The 27,138-nt window shown below is 35.9% G+C and overlaps 1 protein-coding gene across 4 annotated transcripts in view; it reads right to left on the minus strand.

Moving 5' to 3' along the window:
- Positions 1-18,237, minus strand: part of ITPRID2 (ITPR interacting domain containing 2) — a 37,250-nt gene extending 19,013 nt beyond the window's left edge. For all 4 annotated transcript variants that reach the window (XM_025849095.2, XM_025849089.2, XM_025849085.2 and 1 more), the window contains exons 1-9: positions 17,889-18,237; positions 17,484-17,529; positions 14,483-14,532; positions 13,609-13,665; positions 11,836-11,875; positions 11,651-11,749; positions 10,258-10,466; positions 8,671-9,371; positions 1,768-1,840 (exon numbers count right to left, since the gene is read on the minus strand). In XM_025849095.2, coding sequence (XP_025704880.1) covers positions 1,768-1,840; positions 8,671-9,371; positions 10,258-10,466; positions 11,651-11,749; positions 11,836-11,875; positions 13,609-13,665; positions 14,483-14,532; positions 17,484-17,529; positions 17,889-18,099 — 1,486 coding nt within the window. In that variant the 5' untranslated portion in view covers positions 18,100-18,237. The remainder of the gene's footprint in view (positions 1-1,767; positions 1,841-8,670; positions 9,372-10,257; positions 10,467-11,650; positions 11,750-11,835; positions 11,876-13,608; positions 13,666-14,482; positions 14,533-17,483; positions 17,530-17,888) is intronic.
- Positions 18,238-27,138: the final 8,901 nt, after the last annotated feature.

A 27,138-nucleotide genomic window follows, 5' to 3' on the forward strand; every position in this document is an offset into this window, starting at 1 on the left:
GAGATCATGACCTGAGCCGAAATCAAGAGTCAGATGCTCAAACAACTGAGACACCCAGGCACCAGTAGGCTTCAGTATTAAATCCCAGGACTGGATATGAGATTAAGATTACTGTAACTTCGAAAGTCCTATGACTAAAGTGCAAAATATTTTTATGCATGTACTATATGCATTTTTACTAAACTTGTGAAATGAATATTTTACCAGAGATTCTAATTCTATAATCATTAACTAATCTATTTTCATATCACATTATCAAAATTTGATAGGCTATATTAAAAAATGATGAAAACACTATATTGTTCCCTCTCCCTCTCATGCAATATAAAACCATTTTATTGTTAATTTATACAAATGTGATTCATAAAAATGTTAACATTTTTACTTATACCACCAGAAGTAAGAGACTTCTTATTGGTAAGAGGGAGAAATTCAGATATGAATTCAAACCACATTCTGTCTTTTCTACCACAAGGAGCCTGCTCTTGAAAGATCCTGAAGTACTTATATACCGTTTTTAATCCTTTTTTTGATGCAGGGCAAGCTGCTTTTTCCAATGTATCCCATGTCAACCAAACTAAAGGAAAAAATTCCTTGATGACTGTGAACTGTTCTTATAGCTCAGAAACACATGCATATATTTATGGACTTAAAAAGGGGAAGAAAATTAAACAGGAAAGTTCTTTTTGTGTCTGACCAGAACTATAGTGACCTATCTTGTTTCTTAGTACCACAATGCAATAAAAGAAAGATTATATGCAAATTGTTCTTATGAAGTCATTTCAGAGATCAGAGGAGAACATGCAATTTCCTATTCTAAGAACATACATATGAATCCTTGTTTTAAAAAAACCAGGGTGGTTCAGCATGCGTAACCTTTAAAAATAAACAGTCCTACCTTCAATGGTCACTTTAACTTCTTTACTTCCTCTCTCCTTTTCTCTAAATCTCAAATGCTTTCTGACTTTAAACATCAGACATGTTTTTCTTGTTGCAAATTAAAAGTGAAAGAAATGGATTCAAAAGTTCTTTGGTCAATAATTAATAATTCAAGAGTAGAATGGTATCTACAGCCACTCACCTTTGATCCATAGTTTGAATTTAACTAGCTTTAACCAGTATTAAGAGATTGATATTTTTTGCTAGAGGCATATTCATGTATGTACTTAGGAGACATGTTTAAATAATGAAAAGCAGAGGTGGATAATACAAGTGTGTATTCTGGGCGCGTGGGTGGTTCAGTCGGTTAAGTGGCCAACTCTTGATTTCGGCTCAGGTCATGATCTCAGGGTTGTGAGATCAGAGCCCGCCTTAGATTCCGCATGGGGCGTGAAGCCTGCTGAAGATTCTCTCTCTCTCTCCCTCTGCCCCTCCCCACCTTGCTTGCACATGCACTCCCCAAAAATAAATAAATAAAATCCTTTAAAAAAAAAACAACCAAGTGTGTATTTTAATAATAACCATGTAAAAAGTAGGCCTCAATATGTTGTTCTATCGCTTCCCATCCAGCCCTTATGCAGAGTTGAAAATAATTACGAGTACAAAGAACTGCATTTCAGGATAAGCAAACTAAAATTATGTTATGAACACAAAAGTCTTCAAGAGGGTACAAAAAAATTCTATAAACAAAGTATAATGAAGCATGCATACCTGTGTCCTTAACCTTCTTTTTACACTTATACGTACTCAAATACTGATAGATAAACACCTTTTCCAAATCAACTAATGACATTTGATAATGTGCTTGGGAACTATTAGTCTACTTACCTCTTTTTGACTTCGTGAGACCTAGCTGGTAAGCAGCTGGAACGTGAGGAGCTTCTCCCTCTGTACTTTGAACCTAAAGAATGGTTTTAAGTAGTTAAAACTTGAAAAATATATGGCAAAGAATACCTTCTGATAATTATTAAACAAATCAACATAACTAAAAGTAGGTACACCAAAGCTTTATATTTAAAAAATGCAAAGCATCTTATCTCAAAATTGTGAGAGCGTCCCACATCTTTATTTTATAACCTATTTTCCAGTTAATGATAGGACTGCAAGTTTGTAGCTAGCAACGAAAAGTGACTACATGTATAAACTACTTAATTAAAAACAAAAGTTGCTGGAGTGCCTGGGTGGCTCAGTCGGTTAAGTGTCTGCCTTCATCAGGTCATGATCCCAGGGTCATGGGATGGAATCCCACATCTGGCTCTCTGCTCAGCGGGGAGTCTGCTTCTCCCTCTCCCTCTGTGATCTCTCTCACTTTAGCGCTCTCTCAAATAAATAAAATCTTAAAAAAAAAGGTGCTATTAAATGAAAAACAGATTCCTAAGAAAAAGTTCTATAAATGTTAAAATTCAAAGTGTAAGGCCAATCCAAGGATAAATGCCATGACTTTGCAGCAGATCATGATTGACACACAGTTCAGGCAATTACGAGTCTTGTGTCTTTAAAAAATTGTATATCATGCTCCCATTACAAAATTTTATAAAATCCCCAAAATTTTGAGTATCTCAAAAACGACACTTGTATTAAGAATGCTTCGTCCTAATATAAGTGGTCTTTTAAGACATAACTTGGGAGTTGTACATAGGAAAGCATGTTTCGTCACAGAACTAAAATGTTGAAAGATCTTAACCATAAATCCTCCCTGAAATCCATATTCAGAGAACTTATCGAACCCAAAAAAAGTTCTTTTTTTTATGATATTTTCCCCCCACCTGCACAACTACATAATTTAGGAATTTTCAGATTCTTTACTCACCACACCCATCTCATTCCCCAAATACTCAAATGTAACTAACTCTAAATTGAGATTAAACATTTGGGGAGGGAGAGACACTAATTCCTAACGCTACTCGGTAATGATTATTACTTAAAATAACAAATAGCATCCTAGTAAAGTAGGCAAACTAGCCAAACAAGGTTTTCAACCTGAACAAATGAGAAAGCAATTAGCAAACAGGTTTTAGGTAGAACCCTGGTAGTTTTGAGCTATGAACCCATCCGTAAATAAGAAATATTCCACGTAGGAATGAGAGTGGAATGACAAACATGAAAAAAATCTCAAAGGTTAAAGATATTATTACCTAATTTAAAAACTGCTCTGATTTGTGGTATCTTTGTTTTATACATTCCACGAATCCAAGGTTTACGAATCTTTTGAGAACTAAAACACACTGGTCATTTAAAATCACCACCTATAAATTATTATGTAAAATAATTTCTAACCTCTTTGTTATTACTGAAAAATTATATATATATTTTTCAAAGCAGCAGACATAAGTTCAACAGGAAAACCATTGTTATGCATGCAAGGAAACAAAATGCATTTTCTTTTTATATTCAACAAAAGGTCTATTATTAGTCTCTCTTCAAGCCTACCCTACTTCAAAGAGTTTTGTGTTAAAGTAAATATCAAACAGACCAAAGAAGTATAACAGAAATCCAAATGCCTTTTTAATTATATTCTAGAAATCTCAGTTTAGGCAGGGCATTATGATACACCAAACTATACTCTCTTTTTAAATGTAGAATTATCACATATTCTATTCCTTAGATTTATAAAATTAGTCACAAAATAACATGACTTTAATGAGTATGTATTTTCAATATACTATCTTTCAAGATGCTACTCTATGGCAAAACAAAACAAAAACAAAAATAAAAAACTACAAAAACTACAAACTCTATAATTAGTTCAAAGAAAAGGGCCCTTAAAGAAAAGCTGAGAGGATCATCTTTTACTAATAAAATTACTAACGTCAGGATTCTTCTTCCCCCTTACTCAATAAAATCATTAATCACTTGAAGACAGAAAACAAAAAGACATGCTAGTGGTAACAGTTAAATTTCATAGCTTAGTATGTGTTATTACTGGTCACATTTGTGTGAAGGAAAGCAGTCAAATTTGAGATGGAGTACAGCACAGAAAATTATGAAGCAAATAAAACTTGGATTTATTTATGTGGCAGGATACTCAACAGTTCCAAATCCTCAGCTGTGTTCTCGTCATTTGCTACAGATTGCCTTTCATTAAATTAACTATAGCTAAATATTGATAACGGAATTGAGTAATGGAAAGTGGGTGTTCACTATACAATTTTCTTTGATCTCTGGGTTAAATTTGAAACTTTTCATAATAAAAATTACAAAAAAAAAAAACAAACCACCACAACAAAACCACCATCCTAACCAAAATGATAAAACTGCTTGGTCTCAGTGTTTTGAGATTTAAAACTGTATGAAAATAGCTTTAAAGTAACCCCGTATTTAAAATAGAGTTATTTCATTTTAAAAAATGTTTTAACAAAACATTTATTAAAACTGTATCTTTGTGAATCAATGTCCTGCTACCACTGCTACCACGGCAGGCACCTTACTTTGGTGGGTTTTGTTTTTGTTTTTTTTAACATGTCACATTTATCCTAATATACATCTTCCAGGCACAACACTATTGTGCTGTGTTATATGGAGCAGCAATACATGGAATGTTCTAACTTAAGTAACCCTTCCTCTAAGGTTTAAACAGATATGCATAGCAGTTTTTTTAAAAAAAGAAAATCAAAACTGGAGTTTTAGAAATTCTAATTTTTAAGGACATCTCAAAAAACTCAAATGAAAGCATTATTTTTCTAAAGAAGTAGTATGGCACCAGATGACTTGAGTTCTTGTCCAATGTCTGACACTATCAGCGAGTCTGACCTTTACCAAGTGGTATGGTGTAGTCAAAAGTAGCAAGTTTATACAAAGACTCGAATTCAAGTTTTATTCATGCCACTTATTGGCTAAATGGCTTCAGATAGTTATCAGAATTATCTGGGACAATTATGTCAGTTTCTTTTAAACTGAAAAATAAAGACTAAAACTCCTACCTCACAGGTACTTAGGATGATCAAATATTTTGCAACAGTAAAGTGGTAACGATTTACAACAGATCTCTCTCTGCTATCATCCAGGGACTCCCTACCCTGACATCCCCTTAGCCCTCCCCCAAATAAGACACAGATATCAAAGGGAACATTACTATATCCCTCAGAAAGATGACAGAAAACCACTGCTGTCAAGTAATATCAAATGTTAGAGGAGGAAAAATGCTTCCTCATCTGTAAAAGGAGGAAACTGGAGAATGAATTCAAAGATCTCTTTCTGTGCTAGTTTATTATTCTGTATTTGTTGCAAATTTTTATTTAAAAAAAACCTTTCAGGTTTTACTTACAAGGTTTACTTTCTACTGTCAGGTAAATACTTCTATAACAAAATTTAAGTCTTTTAGATAAATGTCAAATAAAATTTCGTGGTTAATTGGACTTCAAAGAGACATGGGTACACGTACCATGTGTTAGAGTTCATATCCTATTGCATTCTATTCTAAGACACAATGCTGGTCTTCAAAACACAGTCAAATTTGAAAGGCCAAAGGAACAACTTAACTATCTGTCAAGTATCTGATCGATTTCAGATTATTTTAACTCAGGCCAATAAATAAAACAAAAAAGAATTCTGAAACTCTATAACTAAAAATAAGGAGATATAGTAGTTAAATCAATAATCAGTGTAGAGACAGAATTAGAAACACTAAAACTTCAGTAGCTTAAAAAATTATATACACTTCCAGTAATAATACCTCTATTTGAATATAAATTTATTTGTAGAGTAAGACACAGAACCCATTTACAGAAATAAACAGCTAAAAGTTCTCTTTCTTTTAACATTTAAGTATGAGAAATTTTTCCTTTACACCTAAAAGATGGATAATTGCTTACTGAGTAGGATCATTTTGGTTTAACTGTGGATCCTTCATACTATAAATCTATGACTCTAGACTGTTACCATGATGTATTTATTAAAAATAAGCTATTTTGAGAACACAAGAATTATCTAGGAAAGGCATTAAGAATTAGAAAACTCGAGAGGAGGGTTTTACAACTTTTAGACACACTCGAACATTTTAAATAGTCTACATTTTTTTTATAAGGCAAACTGACTTCTAATTGAAAATAGTCTGGCCTTTATTTATTTTTTCTTAACATAAGAAATAATCACTCTCACTCTCCAAGGACTGAGTCATTCTTGTCATCTATTTAATTCCCCTTACGTTGAAATATTTCCTGTCTTTGCTCCTGGTGACTGTCAGAGCTTACCTTTGCCTCAGAGGGATTAGGCAGCTTCATGCATAGTCAGGTCTGCAACATTTTCTCCTACCTAGCTACCCAAAGCAGCAGGCATTCAGTTAATCTGTTTGAGAACTGGTTGACAGAGAGAAAGGGAGTGTCCTCTAACTTACATTTATTTGCTGTTTTTACAGGAAGAAAGTTCCCAATAGGAATCAAACCTCAAGGGAAAGGAGTCTAAAAGAAAAACAGCAACAACCTACTTTGAGTGGGATCTAAAAGTTTGCTTCAGTAAGACTATTCTCTTCATTTGTCAGTATAATTCAAGTCACACTTGGGAGGAGAGGAAATTAAAGAAACACATTATTTCCTTTCTTTACCTATTGTTCTACAAGCTCTCTTTAAAGTTCCCAAAGGGATAAAAACACAGTTCTAGGAGGTTTTTATCCATGTTTTAAATATATCTGAAGAACAAGGATTCATTATCCTTAAAATTCCCCATATTTACAATGCAGCCATGGTTGATCATATCCATATATTCTTTTTTTGAAAACAAAAATCTATTATTCTTCAACCACCAATGCCTGTAATTTTGTACTTAAAAAAAAGGAAGTTCACCTCCATTTGACATTACTTTCTTCATTAATTGCTTTTGCCAGTAGAGGGAGCAAAAACAACAACAAAAAAAACACCCCATACATTAAATTAAATGTTAACCTGCCACCAAAGCAGATCTCTCTAGTACTTTACAAATGTTTTACTTTTTTATTTTTTTTAAAGATTTTATGTATTTATTTGACAGACAGATAGACAGTGAGAGAGGGAACACAAGCAGGGGGAGTGGGAGAGGGAGAAGCAGGCTCTCTGCGAAGCAGGGAGCCCGACGTGGGGCTCAATCCCAGGACCCTGGGATCATGACCTTCTGTGTATGACAGCAATAATTTTAAAAATATATGGTTTAAAATTCAGGAATTCTAGGAAATAAAAAGCAATGTCTAAGAGTGTCTTCTCATCCGAGTCACCAGTATCAGATTTGCAAATATCTAACATAATTTGTTTAAATTTTCATACTCTGCTATTAAATTAAAACAAGGAAACCCACTGACATATCTGACTGTCACAGAAGAGGGGCTCTAATGAAGGGCAAGTAGTTACACTTTAATTCTTAATGGCAGGACATGTTCAGATGAAAACAAAGTCAAAAAGGAATCAAATAGTGAAATAGAACAAAAAGAGGCTTTAATTTATGTAGTCATCTTATGAACTCATTATAATGAGAAATATATTAGAAATTAAATTGGAGAGATATAAAGAATATGTAAAGAAATAAGGGGAAAAGAAGCTTACAAATAAACTATTTCAAAGGGCCGCTCCTCTCCCTTTTCATTTTTTAGTTAGAATTAAAATATTAAAAGATAAATTCAAAGACCGCAAAAAAAATAAATAGCTATATCAGCAACAGAAATTTGCAATAAATGAAAAATCTTCACTAATGTGAGAGATAAGTACTTACCAAGAGGACATTTATGGGCAGAATCAATTATCCCATTTTCCAACTCCCTAAAAATTTGCCATGTGATTCTAAAATTACTGGGAGTAACTACTCTATTACTAATGCTATTCTGTAATAAATTTTAAAAAGAAAATTGCACATTATGTAATTTCCAGCCATAACTCAACAGTATTCATGTGCCTCAGTTTCCTCATGTGTAAAATAAGACCAGGACTGCCTGCCTCACAGACTAAAGAAAAAAGTAAGGGCCTGGTACAAGTGCCTGCCACAAGGTAGGTCTTGATAAACTTCAGTTTCCTGTCTCCAACTATACAGTGCCAATCATAAGTATTAGCTCTGGCCATTCAAAAGTAGTTTTAGTTTACCTCATCGAAATGCATCTCTTTATCTTGCCCAATTTGAAATTTATGTAAATGAAGTAATATCTCTAGGTAGGAATAAAAAATAACCAAACATTGGTCTTCTGGGCTTGCAGAAACCATATTCAGTGGTGTTTCAAACCTTCTTCCTTGAGGTTCCCTACCCTCCCCCTTCAGAAACATAGTATCTTCAGGTTCTTTCCAGTCCCATGCCAAAACCTGTCCTTTTCAAAGCCTTATCCATACTTAACTTATCCTTTCCACTAAGACACTTTGAGAAAAGTGTGCCCAAAGGCACATAGCAATTTAGTGGCAAAAAAGAACTCAAACTTCTATTTGATTTCAGAGGCTGTGTTTTTAACTATTATGCAATATTGATTTTAATTTAAATATACTCTCTCAGGGCTTTCTCAGGGCATCAACATCTTAAACTGAGAGAGAAAGGGTGTTAAAGTTCAAGTATCATCAGTGAATGACAGAGGATCTAGAGGAGCTGAAGAACCCTCACATTACCCTGGCGATGCACATTCCTGTGACCAATTCTTGGTTGGTGAAACACAGAACTAAAACTTGAAAAGTCAAAATTAGGATGATTTTCTTCTAGTATAAATCTATTAGCTACCTTTGTCTTATGAACATCTTTTTGGTATTTTTTTCCTAACTCATTATTTGAAACAGGTCTCAGTAATATTTTACCCACCTCTTCCATTTCAAAGGAGTCCTTCTGCTGTGCCATTATATTTCTTATGGATGGGATCGTGAGCGGTGCACATGGCTCTTTTTCAGGTGTGAACACATGGACACTTTTCACCTCATTGCCATTTTCCGGCTCACCATGCCTGGACATGTTGAAATCGTTACCTAAATCAGATTCCATAATACCAGATTCCTCACCCAGTTTATTCGCATGACTTTGCGTTTCTTTACTTTGTTCACTTTCAGTTTTTTGGTTAAAATTACTATTTGCTTCATCACAAAGTCTATCAAGGTCAGCATTCTCCATAACAGCTGCTGAACTACCTGATACTTCTTCTTTAACTGTAGCCAACATAGAAGATGAGTCTTTCTTCTTTACAATTTTTTGAGACTTTTGATCATTTTTATTGCCACTTTCTTCCATCACTGAAACATTCAGGATCTTTCCTTTTTCAGTTGCTAGGGAAGGACTACTACCTTCTCCTTTATCTGTTTTATCAACACATAAATTTAGCTTTGATAGTGTTTTCATTAAACGATTTGCAGTGTTACTTCGGGTTAAAGGGGGAGGTGAGTCTGTCTCCTTGTTAGAAGTCACTGAAGACATACTTCCAATTCTCTGGAGGGGAGTCCCAGAGACTTGAGAATATAAAGAAGAAAATGCATTGGCCACAGTAGTAAGCACTTCAATTTGACGAAAACGACCTACAAAAAGGAAACAATGTTAATTATATATATATTTATCTGTTTATATATTTATACATATATTAAACTATTAGTACTTTTCAGAATGCCAATAATTGAACTTAGATCACAAAGATTATAAAACCACAACTTTTTTCCTTATCCAACATTTAAAAGTTCTCTACATTTACTGGGAAGAGGGATGAAAATTTTTCACTCTAAGCACTAGAATTTATGTTTTAAGAATTAAGAATTTATGTTTTACAATTTAAAAGCAGAAAGAAGCACAAAGCATGACAACTCTGAATTAAACAGAAAGGACTGGCTATTGATCTACAGCTGTAATTCTATTTTTATGTCTTTGACTCCATTAAGACTCTTGCAAATAAATGTTCTCCCAAGAAAATGAACCTAAGTTTGTATTTTATACCTAACTGTGGGGAAGGGAGGAGGTAGGACTGGATTTATAGATCTCTTAAAGCTGTTCTAAGGACCACCTAGGATCCCATTTTTTGGAACTTCTGTGCAACAGAGAAAAATAAGATATAATATAAATAAAAATTATCAAATTAGCCATGCTATTTTAGATTTATAGAAAAACACCTAAAATTGACTGACTTTATTTAATAGTAACAAGCTGCTCCCTTACTTCTTTCCTTTTAGAACATCAGCAATTTAGGGATAAGTTTAAGATAAGCACAGGTTCTACGTATCAGTTATAGTAATACTTAAGAATGAGGAGAGGGGAAAGTTAACTTCTATAAATAGAATAATAAAAATTCAGAGTAAGTAAAATAGCTATTGTGTTAACTTCAATAATTAAGTTTCCAGTGCTATTCCTAAAAATTACTAAGGCTGTAAAAAATAAGACCATCTCACTGTGGATGCTAATATTTAAAAACCTTACTTGTTAAAGCATAATTTGGGTTTTCTACTTCCATCCGTTGCATTTGAGCACTCAAAAATACTTTAATATCTATCCCTCTGGCAAATGATGATGAATTAAAAAATCTGGAAGGAATTTTAGAAGCAATATCTGGTTCATCTCGTCCAAATCCAAGATTATAAAGAATTTCTTCAGGATCTTCCTCATAAAGTTCCAACAATTCTGAAACACTACCAAAAAAAAAAAAAAAAAGAAACATCAAGATATAAAATAAGTTTATAGTCAAATCACATTATAAAAAAGAGCTTCTGTTCTTTACACCATTATTTATTTCAGCATCCTTATATACTGTGGACTAAATGTGATATATAACTCTTAAAAAGAGTCCATTCAAAAAAAAAAAAAGGTCCATTCTTTCAAACTGTTAGGACTGGAAAAAAGAGCTAGTCCCTGAGCAGATACTCAGCAAGACTCCCAAAATGATTCCTCACCTTATTTTTTTTGTCATTTTAAAAGAGTCCCAGTAAAGCAGCTAAAACAATTAGAGGACAGCTGAGGTAGAATAAGGAATAAACAGATTAAGAAAGAAATGAAAAGGAAAAAACACACAAGTAATTTGGTAGCACAGGACATGCTACAGAACTTGAGGTTTTCTGCTATCTTGGCTGTCACTGAAGATGCAATACAGGTAATAAGCTGAACTCAGAAAGGGAGGGAGGGGCCTACTTTCAAATTTTCTCTAACCACTTTCACTTAGGAAGTAGGAGGAGTAAGGTATGGAGAGAATGGGTTACTCAAAGGTAAGTTCTTGCTCTGATTCTCTTGGGAATTAAACATTTCTTATCTCTTCTTCCTCATATCAGTGATAATCCACCTTTGGAGATTCACTGAGGAAAATGTTGGAGATGAAACTTGAACTGAAGAAAATTTCAATTTGTTTCAGAGAAAATGCTCAGATTCCAGTACAATAATCTGAGTAACAATTTAAACTGGTCCCACAGGCTCACGTACTTGTCTATTTTAATATATATTTTGAAGAACTTTGATTTAGTATGTTGAAGATAAATCTATGCTTAAATATCAAACTTTATATTAGAAAGGTTTATTCTGATTTCTTGTTAGAGTAACTCAAGACCCTAAAAAAAATGGAGAATTTTGGAAGAAGTTATTCCACTATGGACTTCCTCTTTCAAGTTGTTGATAGGGCTCAAAATACTCATTATAACAGGAATTCCAGCAGCATTATAAACACATTTGCTTTTTATTTAATCTTAATTTTTTTAAAAAAGCAATGAATGAAACATTTTGGATCCTTTTTGATTTCATACTATCAAGCCAAATCCAAGACTGAAAAAGTGTGAGTAGGTCATCTATAACACAATGTAACTGCAGTATTAATTTCAGAATAAGTTACCTTGAAACTGTCCCACTACTTTTCCCAGATCCAGTGGAATTCATACTTCTCCCTTTCTGATGAAATTGTAGTCTTCTCTCTTTGGCCAAGATATTATTGCTATAAACAACATTAGATTATATGAAACTTTATTTTCATATATGTTCTTCATTTTTTAAAAGAGAACAAAGAGCATAGCTACGTACCAGTTTTCAGTTTGAGTATCTGTTTCATGGAGGTGGTTGGCTACAGGTAAAAGAACAAATGCAGAGCAGAACTGTCAGAACACTAACTACTGTGATACAGTCATCAAGAAAGCAGATATTACATGACTACAAAGTCATGGCAATTTGTTAGATTTCTTTGTACCTCCACTCAGAAAGGTGCCTAACACATAGCACTCAATAAATATTTACTGAATGAATGAAAATAATCTTGAAAATTTTTCAGTAAAACAACATAATATTTCCATTCTTTTCTGGAACTTCCTTTTAGGTTCTGGTTTCCAATAAACTCACTCAATATGGATGAACAGGCAGAACAGAAATGATTTTTAGGGCAGTGAAAATCCACTTATGATATCATAATGATAGATACATGTCATTATACACTTGTCTAAACCACAGAATGTACGACCAAGAGTGAACCCCAATGAAATCTATGGACTTTGGGTAATGATGATGCCTTGTTACAGGTTCATCACACGACTCTGGTGGGGGACGTTGATAATGGGGGGATGCTGGTAAGGCAGGAAGTACAGGGAAAATCTCTATACCTTCCCCTCAATTTTGTGAACTTAACCCTGTTCTAAAAAAAACAAAGTCTAAAAAAATTCCATATTGTGAAATTAAGGCAGATATCAAAAGTGCTATTTACAGTAACACTGAAATGCATTTTAGTAAAGGTGGACAGTATGCTCAACTGTACTAATTGGGAAGCAGTAAGTTTAACCTCTTTACAGAGTTTATTCCTTGAAAGCACATTAACTGAAATAATAAAACCTCATATATTCACATATTCTAGAGTTAGAAGATTAGAAGGTGCTACGTAGGTAATCTACCATAGAGTCTGACTTAAAACAGTAAAAGATCAAGGATACTACATTCAATGGATAAATTCACCATTCATCATTATAATTTAAAAGATTTACATTTTAAATTTTTTATAATTTGAAAAGATTTACATTTTAAATCTTTTATAATTTGAAAAGATTTAATAAAATTTTTAATTATTTAATTTGAAAAGATCTAATAAAATCCTTAATTCTTTTTGATAAAAAGCACACATTCATAACCCAGCTATACAGCTACTAATAATCTCCCAATACCAGTAAAATAAAAAAATAATAAAAATGTTTAATTCTACATTGTGGAAAACTTTACTATAAATCCACTTAGATAATAACATCTGTGAAAATTTAAACATGGCACAATGCACTTTTAAAATATTAATGCAGTCTGGAATAGACATCAGCATAATGATTTCTAATTAAATTCTAATAACTCTACTTTGTTTTTGTCCTTTAAGTGTTCTAAAAATCTGGAAAAAGAGGAAGGGGAAAAGACAGGAGACACTTGAATGCAAAGAGAAAGACAAGCCGCAGCTGTGTCTGACATAAGGCTACCTCACACTAAAAATAAGCTTCAATTTAGTCTTCTCCTGTATAAATATTTAAGTTTCCTTCCTTCTGGCGGGGCAATTCTTCCCTCAGTTCTATGACCATTGTTTGCCCCTAAACAGTTCCTTTAAGCAATTAAGTCCAAGGAAGACATGGACATTTCACAATGGTTTTCAGAGCCATTTCTACATGTATCCTACAAGCTCTGACTAGATCATTAACACATAAAAGTTCTATAAAGTGCATCTGAGCCATTTTCAAGACTTTTAACTTTGGCTCTAAGGACTGTACACCTGAAAGCACTTAACTTTTTTTTTATCTTAAACCTGTATAAAAATACAGTTCTTCCAAACAAATGTACCTTCAGCTCCCAAAGACAAATCATCTTCAAAACTGCCTCCATTTCTCACAAGCACACCTGAAAGAAACATTAGAAGACTCATCATGGCGTTCTGTTCTTCTGGACCCCCATATTAAATCATAGTTTTAGCTAAAGCAAATTGACCAAGCAAAAAATAAGATACAATAAAGTATTTCAAACCTGAATGTACTCATTATTCTGATTATATCATGTCAAAAAGCAATATAAGCTTTACTTTATCACAAACAAACCACGATTTGCAGCCAGGTAAAGTTGTTAAAAGCCCCGATATAAGCTACTTTATACTAACTATGCCTTTGAAGATATTCATTTAGCTAACATCTTATCCAAGAGTTTCATGGAAAATCAGATACCAGAGCAATCATTCCTTTTACCTCCCTTAACAGTCAGGAGCTCAAGCTAGACTTTTCTAATACTATAAATGTTTTTTATATGCCTTGCCACTACCTGCACATTCTTGTTGTACTTTGAACTTGAGAATTCTGTCTTGCACAGGTGGTAAAATTTCAGGTATGGCAATTTCAGTTAATGTAAGCAAAGAAATGCTGCACTAAAGCTGACCCAGTTCACTCAGTATTTTCCTTATGTTTACATATCATATTTGTACATTTAATTAATCTTCGTAATCTCTAACTAGACAAAAATAAGAGTTTCACACTGTGGAAAGGTTTAGTAATTTGCTTGAACTCTTCACTGTTTTATGGTTTATGACAAGGTTTCTTTCTTTTGGCTTTTCTCTCAGAATGGCGTATTTTGTAAAATGAACATTACTTTTATAATTTACATATGTATACATTCACTCTTAAGTAGGGCTCTCATAAAGAAGAAATTTAGAAAAGCAACTTTCTCTTACCCTTGAGCGTATTACTGCTTTGCTCATCCAGTGAGGCTCCCAAAGGGGTACTGAAACCACATAAATATATAAACCTTAGTCTTAAAAAGCTATCTGGAGAGTTGTTACTGCACAACTTTACATTTAAAGGATCACAGCCAAGCAAGCTTCTAATCACAGTTTAACTCTCCTCCCCAAACACAAAAGGAATGCAAGTGTATTACATAAGTAATATCCTACTAACTAAGCAAACACCTATCCTGAAGTCAGTTCACCAGGAATGACTTAATCACACATCTGATCTGCCAGCAATTAAGAGCAAGAATTGTAATTACAAATGATATTAATTAGCATTTTCTTTACAAAAACAGAAAAAGAGAATGTCAGCAGGCATTAAGAAAATGTCGGCTGCCCTCAATCCCCCCCCTAGAAACAGGAAACAGAATTAAAAGAAAACAAATCTTTAATAAAATTTAAAAGTCAGAGTCTAATTAGAAATAAGCCTCAACACTTTATTTAAACCTCATCTGTCAGACCTATCACCAGCATTTTAAGAGCATCACTCAGTGCCTCCCTTACCCCAACTATCTTTTTTGGTCTAAATGAAGAAGCTTAAGATTTTTTTTTTCTGTTTTTAAACTATGAAATACATGTATCTTCATTTAACTCTAAAATCTAAAAAGTTGGCTTGAGAATCAACCTTAAGAACCAGCCATTGCTAAAATTCTTTCACATTCTTCCCGTTCAGAGATAACTTAGAAATCTTTTTTTAACGTGAAAATGAAAATGTTTTTCATTTCTTTCTCAAAACTAAATTATATTAAGAAACACTGTTTTATTTTGAAAGTTGTTTTGTGATTTGAATTTTTCATCAGTAACAGTTTATACCTGTTACAAATTCACATCAAATATGAGATCATAAAAATATCAGGCTCAAAAAATATTATTGAAATGACAATTTAATGTTAAAACTTTCTGCAAGCAAATATAAAAGCAGTGGCAGTTCTTTGAAAATTAGTGCTTTTGAAAAATGTAAAAGAATCACAACTACCATAAAAACAGTAAAAACTTTGAGCTAAATTTTTGCATGTATTTTAATAAAACTGGAATTTATGCCTTTATAAAGTCCTTCTTCTTCCCTGGGCTACTTTCTTAGGACAAAACACTGTTTTACTCCTGCAGATGTCTCTATGCGTGGGTGCACTAACAAAAGTGGCAAATAAAGAGAATATAACTGCCATTCTCCTTCAGAAACAAGTTTCTCACTCTTACAACGGCTCTCTTCCAAATTCTCTCAAAAACTATCCTTTCTTAGATGTTAATTCAAGCAATTTATTTCCACTTAGTTAAAAAAGTGATTATCAAAATAAAGGACCCCCCCCCAAAGGAATGACAAATGGTATCTTTATTCAGGATATGGACATCAATAAGAAAAAAAAATGAGAATGTATCAAGAGGAAAAAGCTAGCTTTAGATCACTTATAATGTACAAAGTAGGTAGATGCCTAACTCTGAGAAGGATCCTAAACTGTTTAAAAAAAAAAAAAAAAACTACAGTTGCATATATCCTAGCAGTGAAATCTGTGATAATACAGCTAACATGACAAGACTATTTGTTTTAGCTTTCCCAGGTACAAATGAATGCCCCTTTTGTACAAAATAGGTGCAACTGTAAGGAACAAGAAGGAAATCTATGCAGGAATCCTATGAGGGAAGGAGCAACAGACTATAGAATCTGCCTACGTAAGATTACCAACAAAACTTTTGGAATTTTCAGAAGTGATATGTCTGATGAGTAACATTTGCCTACTGCATTTATCTTACAAGATAAACGTACTGTCTACTTGATATGATCGCATATAATCTTAATTCCTATACATCATGAAGTAAACACAATATGATTTTTCTCTTGCTGTTAAACATTATTTTTGATGCACCTTTAGAGAGAAGGTCCATATACTTCTTCATATCTCAAAGGGTCTATGACACCCCCAGTAAAGGTTAAGGAGTTCTGCAGTGAAGAGTGCTTAGTAATTCATCAAAATTACCAAAAAATCCAGGTAATTCATCAAAACAGGAAATCAATGTAGTAGCCAATACTTTATCTGTGTTTAGGTTAGAAAAATAAGCTGGCATATATGAAAATCACTTCTCCTTGCTCCAAAAAATACTTCCTTACCTCTGGTACTTGAACAAAAGATTAAGAAAAGCCCAAAATGAGATGGCAAATATGTGCAGAAGCAAACACCGTAGCCGCATTAAAAAGTAACATTCTTCATATGAGATTTTACAACTAGAAAATAAACTGGAAGAAAAATAAAATATAAAACAAGCCCTTTTTTACTGTAGTAAGATTAACGTGCAATGATTCATCTCCTCTTGCACTTTATCGAAGATTTGTACCAGTTGCCAAAGCATGCAATTAGATTTATGCCATTTGAATGCCTTCAAAGCTCTATTTCCCTTTGCGCATTCCAGTGCCATCTGACAAATGCATGTCCAAGGAGTAAACTACAAGAACAAAGTTAGCTGGTTTTATAGCTGTCCAAATAGAATTAAGGCTCAAAGCTAAAATTAAAGCCCAGTTCGTGTTGTTAAGTAAATTAAATTCATCTAAAACACATTTGAAAGGGAAATCATTCCATGCCAGATATACAGACGTCAAAACAAAAGCAAAATAAAATAGTGTGAAATGTGAAAATCCTTTCGAATAAAAACAAGGCAAGAATAACAACACTGCATGATTATTTGTTTTAGGTCTCTGATCTCTGATGCTAACATCATGCACAGGGACTGAAGTCCTAACAACTGTAAAGTAAACACGGCCACCAAATAATCAGCGGTCACAGCACTTCCATTTCTAATCTTCTAGAGGAGGAAACTATCCGCCGGCTCACTTTCCGGCTTATAGCTCACAACGGCCACGGGACCCACTGGGACTGCGGCCCTAGTGACTCCGGCTCCGCAGTGCCATCTCCGCGGATCTCCCTCTGGGACGCTAGCGGCGAAAGCGAGGACTCACCGGCAATCCTTGAGCCATATCGCGATCTTCTCGTTGGGCACGTTTCCTGCGGGGCAGAGTGAGGGGACAGCTCGTTACCGACCCCAGGCGGACTCCGACCGCTCGGTCAACCTGGACACCCCCATGTAGGAAAATCTACTGGGGGTAAAATGCAGCCTAAGCAACATGTCTTAGTGTCCATCTGAAAGGAAACGAGATGGCACCGGGGTGTCTATGTTGACTCTGGAGACGCCTCGCCAAGCGCGCGCATTTAAAGGTCCAATGTGTCCCCTCTCCCCCGGCTTAGCAAGCCCTGGAGGATCTTCCAGAACTCACAGCAGTCGCCCAGGGCGCACGAGACTTTCCCCCGCCAGCCTGCACTTCCCCGAGTCCCCCGCCCGCCACGGCTCGGCCGGGCGCACAGACCTCTCCCCGCCGCCGCCGGCAGCTTCCCGCCCGGGAGGTCGTCCTCGTCGTCCTCGTCCTCGTCCTGCGTCGTCGCTTCTGTGGACAGGTCCTCCGTTTCCGATGCCTGCCAGGAGCCGCGGCACTTGGCCCAGGCCTTCCTCCTGCGACTCGCCACTTGCCACTCCAGTTCCTCCTCCGCCTCCGCCGACGCCACCAGAGGCCGGTCCATGGCCGCACCGGGGGCTCCGCTGCCCCAGCCGGAGCCTGCGTGAGACACGGCGGCGGCGGGGACCCCCGCCCCTGCTGTCAGCGCCCAGCCGGGCTGGGGGCCCCGGGGAGCGGGAGCGGGCGCGGGAGGGGGCGGAGGAGGAGGAGAAGAAGGAGGAGGAGGAGGAGGAGGAGGGGACGGGAGGGAGGGAGGGAAGGAAGGGGAGGGAGGGGGCAGAGGGCCGGCGCTTCACATGAAGCCGGCGCGGCGCGGCGCGGGAGCGCGAGTGGCCCGAGCTAGCGCGGCAGAGAACAAGCGCCGGCCGGCCCCCGGGCTCCGCTCCCCGCCCCCAGGCCTCCGCCTCCCGCCTCCCGCCTCCCGCCTCCCGCCTCCCGCCTCCGCCCGACGCGCCAGGGGCCCGGCCGGCCGCGGCGCGTCTGCGCGCCCCTCCCTCGGCGGCGTCCCACGCCCCCTTCCGGCCGGGAGCGCGCGGGCGGAGCGTGGCTCGGCGCGCGCGGAGTGGGGCGCCGGGTACCCCTCGCCTTGGCCTGCGGAGCGGGCGAGATTTGTTTGCGTGTTTGTTAGCGATTTTTGTTTCCTGTCAACTTCTCTCACAGAAAAACTGTGGAAAGGCCCAGTGCCTCTCTTCACCACGTCAAAACAAGTGTCGGCTTGGGCTCGCGGACTTACTGAAGTCCAAAGAGTTGAGGACGAAGATGAAAGAAAGGCGCGTAATTGGTATTTGTCAAAATGTCAAAACTGGAGAAGACCAAACTTCATGAAGTGCTACTTTTATGCTTAAGAAAGTTACTTATCGTCGTTTTGTTATGTATGAAAATGAATTGAGAAAGAATGTTTAATCTGTAAATTCCACATTGAAGTTGGACATAGAGAAACGAAGGAAAATAGGAGCAAGGAACGGCTAGGAAAGTATAGAAATATTTGCTTGCATTTTGGTGTTTACAGGATGCTGCAAGAAACAAATGATGTCAGGGTTCAGAACTATTATAAAAATGCGTTTGGGCATCCGCCCCCCCTCACTTTTTAAATCTCATTTAGTGTAAAGACTATAAAATCCTGTTCAAAATCACACACCAACTTCTGATGGTTTACCAGTATCTACAAGATCATATCAAAAATACAGACTAGCTTTCCAGAACCACCATTATATTCTGGGCCTATGTATATGTACTGTGAAACTAGAAGGGCTGCTAGAACATTGATACTAGCTTCTCGTTGGCTTGAAATTTCACTTTATTCTTTTTTTGAATCTTAAAAGACTTTTCAGTCTTCAAGAGTCCTATAGGAAAATGCAGCTAACAATTTAGTGGTCCTTCAGAATAGGCTAGAGCCTAGTTCCCTGGAGGAAGGGTAAGAGCGTGAGGGAAGTAGCTGGAGAAGAGGCTCTGAAAGGGGTGGTCAAAAGCCACACAGAACAAAATGTGCTGTCTTCACAGTTTCATTCTGGGCCCTGACAGACCCCGCCCTACTCATCTGGGGCTCCTGGCTTCAACTCCATTTTCTCCACACGCTGTTGCTGTCTCTGTGTCCTCGCATCTCAGTTTATTGCTGTTCCTTCTGTCCAGTACCTTCATGAATTTCAAGATCCATCTGAGTCGGAACTTTTCCTCAACCACATCTTTCCACCACTTCTGGTCACATCTCTCCCACAATTCCCTGATACACAACTGAATGGCTAGGTCTCTTATGTTGAGACTGAATTGTGCAGTAAATAATATGACTGGCCTCTGAGGGTATGTTTGACTTCCCAGCCACACTGTAAACTGTGAGAAATTAAAAGAACATTATTCTGTATTCTTCTTGTTGCCCTTACACTTTTGGTATGGTGCTAATCCCACCAGGAACATGACTTCTGTTGAGGTAAATTTTCTGCTCTTTATGTTCTTCAGGATGGACAAATGGATAAAGTATTTGCTTTATGTTGTTTCTCTAAGGCCTATTTTTTTTTTAAAGATTTATTTGAGAGAGAGAGAGCACACATGCCAGCGTGAGTGGGGGGAGGGTCAGAGGGAGAGAGAGTCTTAAGCAGGCTCCGCCCCCAGCTCAGAACCCCTTGGGGCTGGATCTCACCACCCTGAGATCATGACCTGAGCAGAAATTAAGAGTCTGGCACTTAACTGACTGAGCCCCTCTAAGGGGTACCCCTCTAAGGCCTATTATTTATTATTTAGTTTTGTTGTTTAAATACTTTTAGACAACAAAGAATTTTTGGGAAAGGCAACAGTGAACCATATTTTATATTTAAAAACCAATCACCAGAGTCAAGCTATAAAGAAGGGGGGGTTGAATGCCAGCTGGTGGTAATATTAGAATAGAATAAACTGTTGAATCTCCAATAGCACAATTGTATGTTTTCTTCTACATGATAATTTTTAATGCAAAATGTTGAGGGTACAGAAATAGTAGGGAAGGAAATCCTTGAAAGAGCAAGCTATTTAGAAATGTAAAGGGTTTTAATTGCATTCTCAACTTTGAAATTTTTTAAAGAATGCCCAAGCTGTTTCATTTATTTAGTAATGAATGCCATATCACACATGAAGAGAGTCTAGTTATTTGCTTCTTCAAGGATTTTTTTTCCCCAAAAAGTATTGTGGACCAACTGCAAATCCACACTGCAGAAGCTCTGCGTAAGGATTCACCTATGCCTACAACACAGAGGAACAAACAAATTTATATTAGATGTGGATAATTCCATCCAGCAAGTTGTAGTGGAAACAGTAGGGTCTTTGGTGTCAGACTGAAGTTTGAAATCTGTTTATGTGTCTTTCTAGTTTTATGGCCTAAGGCAAGACAGCTATTATCTCATCATCACATTCCTCATCTGTGAAATAGCAATCATGATAACAACCTTCCCAAACTGATGTGAGCATCACATGGAATCACATGGAAGTAGGTGCTCAGGCTAGCTGCTGGAATTGTTATATTGCAGAAGGCAAAAATCAATTTTATAATAGGGGGATTGTTCTCATACTGGTAAGTGACATCTACGTGCTTATGCAGATGAATTTTTTCAATGGCATAAATTCAGGCTAGGAAAGAAAACATACTCTGGTTAGACAGTTTTAAATGGAAAAGCTTAATCAGAAATGAAACATTATGCTCAGTTTAATTACTTTAGTTATTTTCTACTTTTCCAGACCTTAACAAATGCCTCAAAATTACTAAACAAGTTTTACTATTGAGTAAGTTAAGGCATTTTGTTCTAGTTATTGCATTGTTTGTCCAATAATATTTATGTAATCAAAATTTTATTTTATGCATCAAAATCTTAATAATACAGACTGATCAGAAAGTGGTAGCATTGCAGTTTACCACATTTTCACCCCTTGTTAAGACCAAAGGACGGTGGGAGGTATAAGTTAAGTAGAATTGCAGATTAAATAAACAGAGCAGCGTTTTATATTTCAATAAGATTGCCTGAGAAAAGAATTCTGTATGAAATAAGTTTGGAAAACACGATATATTATGTCCCCACCTCTCCCACCCCAATCCAGTCACAATGAATGTAAGAGACTTGAGAAGTAAATTCTCAAGATTTATTGGAAAAAAAAAAGAAGAAGAAAACTGGTTAACTTCATTTTACTCCATATTTCTAAAATTCATTTGAACATGAAATCTTTTGGGCCAACTGAATATAGCTACTAACATTTACAGGGATACCAGTGGAATAATTTGCAACAAGATAAAAGAGGATGAAAGGAACATATTATTCAACAAATGAATTCTTTGAAAACTTTTAAGGTTTATTTACAAACCATATAAATGAATAATGAAAGGTGGTTAGTCTGACTTAAGATTTTTTTCTGATATATTTCTTTAAGTCATTATTAATCATGAAAGTATTTTTAGTTGTATATATTTTAAAGTAATAAAATTCATCTATATAGTCTATAACTTGAACCTGTGACTTATTCTTAGGGTTTTTCCACATTAGCAAAAATTTGGGGAGTATTATACTAGTTCATTGTCCTCTTAAGTAAGCATTAATATAGCATAACAATCTGCTATTTTGATTTCCCTTATTTTCTCACGTATACATCAGAAGGAGAAGCAGGTGTTAATACCACTGGAACTTTGCCTTGCCGATTATGTACATAATCTGGGTAAATTTACATATTTTCTAATTTGTGCATGTTGAAGACTTGTCATTTTATCATCCATTTCACTGTCCTCCGATCACAAGTTCTTCAGTTTGCCACATAATGCTAAATTTCCCCTCTCCATGGTAAAACCTTGTAGATAGCTTGTTTTCTTTTCAGTGGCTCAATTCTTTGGTGTTTCTGAGCAACAGGTAAGAATAACTCATCTATTCTACATCAACAACTGACTGAGGCAAGATTATGTAACAGAATAAGCTTTATTTGGTCTGTTTCATGAATTCATGAAAGTTTAGATCAGTCCTTTTTTCTTTTTCTTTTCAGTCCTACCCTAAAATATTGTTTTTAAAGATCTCTGACATTTTGAATCATAAAAGCTTTTGAAGAGGTACATCTATCGATATTAAATACTCAGATATTAAACATTTTTATGTGGTACACAACAAAACAAGAGGATGTCATTATTGCATTTCCCAGTTTTAATACTGTCCTATTATATGATCAATGTATTGATAGACATTTTCTTCCTATTTTAATTTCTAGCTCATGTCACACATATTTCCTATTTGAAGCCATTTAGCACTTTAAAAAGTTTTATAATGCATATATTTGGAATTATAAACATATAAATCTTCCTACCTCATTTTATGAGAATCAGAAGAGGTTGGTGACTAGATGAACCATATCTAATACAGATGTATCTTTGAAAGCTTTAAATGGTACTGACCTCATAGACAGTTCTTTAACACACACACACGCGCGCGCGCGCACACACAATGTCTTTTTTAAAAATAATTCTTATGTGTGCCTGAACCTGAATAAATATAAATTGCACTGCCTCTCCCACCACATTTCCCTTCTCTAATCTCCTTTCTGCAGCTCCTTCATGCCCATCTCAGAACAAACACAATCTGCATTCAGAACAGGACCATTTACAAGTTCAATGGAGTTATTTTGGGTGAGTCATTGAAAACACAGTACAAAACCTTTCCTCACTCACCAGAAATGCATTTTTAAAATAAAGCCAAAGTGAACAAGGCTTGGCAAGTTTGAGGGTGGACAAAATGGGGAGAGAGCAGGGTTTCTGCCAGACTCAGACAGGATTTTGCTAAACCATTTTTGTCTATTCCTTACATTTAACTCTACCAATTTTTCTTACCATCACTGACCAAAAAATCTAAGATTGAGCAGGTGGGACATCAAAATAAGGACACTTCAATTCAACCACCACTGTGATACTGAGTAGAACCAGCAGATCCCTTATATCTTAGCATCAGTTAAGTCCCCCTTTTTGTCATTCTTTAATTCAGAAGCTATAAGATGTATCCACTGAATAATCTCTTTATGCTAATTAAATCAATTTTGACAAATTAATAATAACTATAGGCATTTTTTAGAAAGTTGTATATAAATTTAGTATACAGGTCTTTAAAATTGCTTTTAAAATAAGAGAAGTTCCATGAGAGTTAATTAAACAATAAAATATTAAAGGAAATAGAGCTATAGAGACAGAAAATAATAAGCTAATTCCTAAAAAAACTTTTGAAATTGAATTAATATAATGAAAGTCTATACAATGGCTTGATACATTTTAGACATTTAACAATCAGGTATTCAAGATTTATGAATCAGTGTAGATTCTTCTTTATCTATCTATATAACATATTACTCACCCTTTATCCTGCAGAGAACTTTTTAGCAGAAATACAAGGAATTACTCTTCCACAACTTGGTACAAATCAGTTGAGGCTCACATCTCATGAATGAGGAGAAACCTAGAAAAAATCAATAAAGAGAGATTCTTAAACATATAATGATAATTCAGAAATCCTTTGCTATAAAATTTAATAGGCCATGAAAGCCACCTTTAACACAGGTTGACCCAGCAAGTTACTGTGTGGTAATTGACACACCCTATAGGCGGCCCTACAGTTAGAATTGCTCACAAAGGGTCTGCCTCATAGCTGCGGGGACAAGCCAGGTTCTACTAGATGGAACTATGCAAATGTTCTCCTTGAACTCCCTGCAAATTATCAGTTTCCACAAGTCAGGGTGACAATTATTGGTTAAATGGAATGAAAACTCTGTGAAAGTTAATCTCGCTATGAAAGCACTAGGGTCATAATAAACAAACACATATTTCCTGCTGTAGTTTAAGAGCATAGCCAAGAACTCTGGTTTCCCACATTTGGGGAATTTTTTCCTTTTCTTTCATGGTTAGGCAATTGTTTCTAAATTATAAAATAAGTACTTATACAGCCTTCAAAGCTTATCTCAACTATCTAAGAATGATTTTATCACATTTAGTTGTATTTAAATATAATCAACAAATGATCAAAAGTTAAAGGGACTAAATATCTATTGATGGGAACCCAAAACTAAGAACTTCCCCACAATCTTATTTCAAATCCAACAGAAAAATGAAACAAACCTCCATTAAAATTTCTCTGGAGCAGGCAAGAAAGATAGCATATTTGGCCTGGATTACATTAGCACTAAATCAAACAGCTTAAAGTTCTGTTTATTAATAGACTGTTATTATATAAAAGAACTACAGGGTAAAGGTCAACACACAGGTTGTTTTGGTTAATTTTTTAAAAATCCCCTGAGCCTGTGTCTTTCCAGTTTTTTTTTACTAGTCAGCCAAGTTGGCACCTTAAAACCTTTAACTACTGTAATTATTCTAATAGTGCTGATATTTAATTTGGAGAAGTGGTGGTAGAAGAACAATTATTTCAGGGGACCCAAGGAAATAACAACGTTGAAAATGGATACTTTTGATTGAGCACTTGCTTTGTGCCAGACACTGTACTTAGGATTGGATTTACAGTGTCTCATTTAATACAACAACTCTATAGTTAGGGAAGCTGAGCTTCAGAGAGGTTAATACTTGCCCCAGGCCATGGACTAATAAGTGGCAGAGTGGAACCAGGACTTTTCCCCTGCAAAGTCTACGCTCTCACCTAAGACGTGTGACTGTCTCCTGGTACTCCAGATCCACTGTTAGAGAAACATTAGTAATCACTTACTCTCTTCGGACTGAGGAGGTTCTTCACGTATAACTGATGGGCAGAGGGTCAGTGTGACTCAGAACTGGAAGGAATCCTAGGGAGCCAATTACCTACTACAACTCCCTCATTTTACAAAGGGAGGGAAACTAAGCTCAGAAACTTTAAGTAGCCTGCTCAAGGTTGGCTATCTAGTTAGTGACAGAATTAATTAGGGACAAAGATCCAGATCTCAAAGCCATTGATAAAGGTAAAGGTAGAAAAACTGCTTTTGTCTTATCAAATGTTCTGAAAAACTTGGAGAATATAAAAACAAAAATTTTAGTATCTAGGCTTCTTAAGGGGATGTAATATTACAATTTATCAGTAAAGGTGATACTTCTGGCCCAAAATTTGTAGCTGCACCTAGCCATCTTTCTGGAGAGGACTCAAGGTTGGGGACAGTGAGAATCTCTGCAAACTTGAGTATATTATTCAACTAATTTTTGAGTCCCTCTAGGATAACATCCTGTATTCTGTTAGATACAAAAACCCGAGACTGTAGCATCCCTGGCCCAGCCACATTCTTGTACTCAGAGAACTTTCCCAGGGGGCATCACACTCTTGATCAAGAAGAGAGAATTGTTGCTTCTTCACCTAAAATCTGGTCTTCCAAGTAAGCCTTAATTGCCTAATAGGAGACCTGAAGTTTTAAGATTTCACCTCTTACCTAAGAACTATTTAAAATTCTATTTTAAAGAGAAACAATATTCAGAAAGTTTTTCTGAAGGGTAAAATTCCGCCACTACTGTGACTAATATATATTATATGTGAGTATTTCAATATGTTAATATTTAGCCATTCTTTAAAGCAGACCAGCAAAGACCTGGCTGCCTCAGTAGTACCAAATGATTTCCAAAAAGATGGTTTTTAGAAAATCTCTCTGATTTGTAAAATGGCATCTGTCTATTGATTGTCAATATGAGCAATGATGTGAAACGAGATGCATTTTTTCTAATAAGGAGTCTTCCCAGAAGTTGTTAAGTACATCACCCTGTGTTCTCTTTAGGAGAAACTTAGAAGAAATATCTTTTTACAATATTTGTTCCAAGATGAGTTGAAATTACTGGGACATTTTATTCTAATCTCCTGGGCACTGGGATTTGGATAACTAACAAAGTTTCTGTTTTTAACATTGGTTACTAGAAAATTGAAAGCCAAATGTGTGGCTCATTCATGGTAGATGAGTAGGTCATCATGGTATGCATCCTAAACCTTATTCATAGCTCTGTTTTGTCCCCACCCTTTTTTTTCTTCTTCTATTTTTTTCTTTTCTCAAAATAATAGAATTTTTTATATTCTTTTTCTGCACTATGACAAGGAATAGCTAAATATGTAAGAATATTATGCAAAATTATGTTTACTAAACATATATATATCCATAGAGGAATATTAGGAGGGAAATAAAGCTGTTCCATTACAACGACAATATTATGCTTTTTCTTTTATTTTCCAAACTTTTTGAAATTGCATTTACAATTTAGGGAGAAAAAGTTATTTGAACTTTGAAAACTCTAGCTATTTACTTCAGAGATAGAAGTATGGGAAATATTTGCAAACCCCCCACAATGTACTTCAGTTTGATTATGTTAAGTCAAGTGAGGAACTGTCATAAAGTGAGGTTGGAAATGGTAGGTAAGAGCCAAATTTCAAAGGCCTTGATGTGCTATCCTAAAATTGTGTTATTGCAAGTGGGAAGTTAGAGGCACCTTTCAGTTTTTAACTAAAGTGCTTTATTGAAAGATAACTAGTAACTATCTAGCTGAAAGAGTCAGACATGGGAAGTTGTTAGGCAAAGGACCAGTTAGGAGGCTTATTAGTATGGGGCTTGGGGATATGGAGGTTAATACAGACTCAAGTTAGACTGGTGGAAATAGGGGCTGCAATCAGATTTG

The sequence above is a fragment of the Callorhinus ursinus genome, unplaced genomic scaffold (genome assembly GCF_003265705.2).
Source record: "Callorhinus ursinus isolate GAN/ISIS: 27379988/994484 unplaced genomic scaffold, GSC_fseal_2.0 scaffold2, whole genome shotgun sequence".
In the NCBI taxonomy this organism is placed as follows: Eukaryota; Metazoa; Chordata; class Mammalia; order Carnivora; family Otariidae; genus Callorhinus; species Callorhinus ursinus.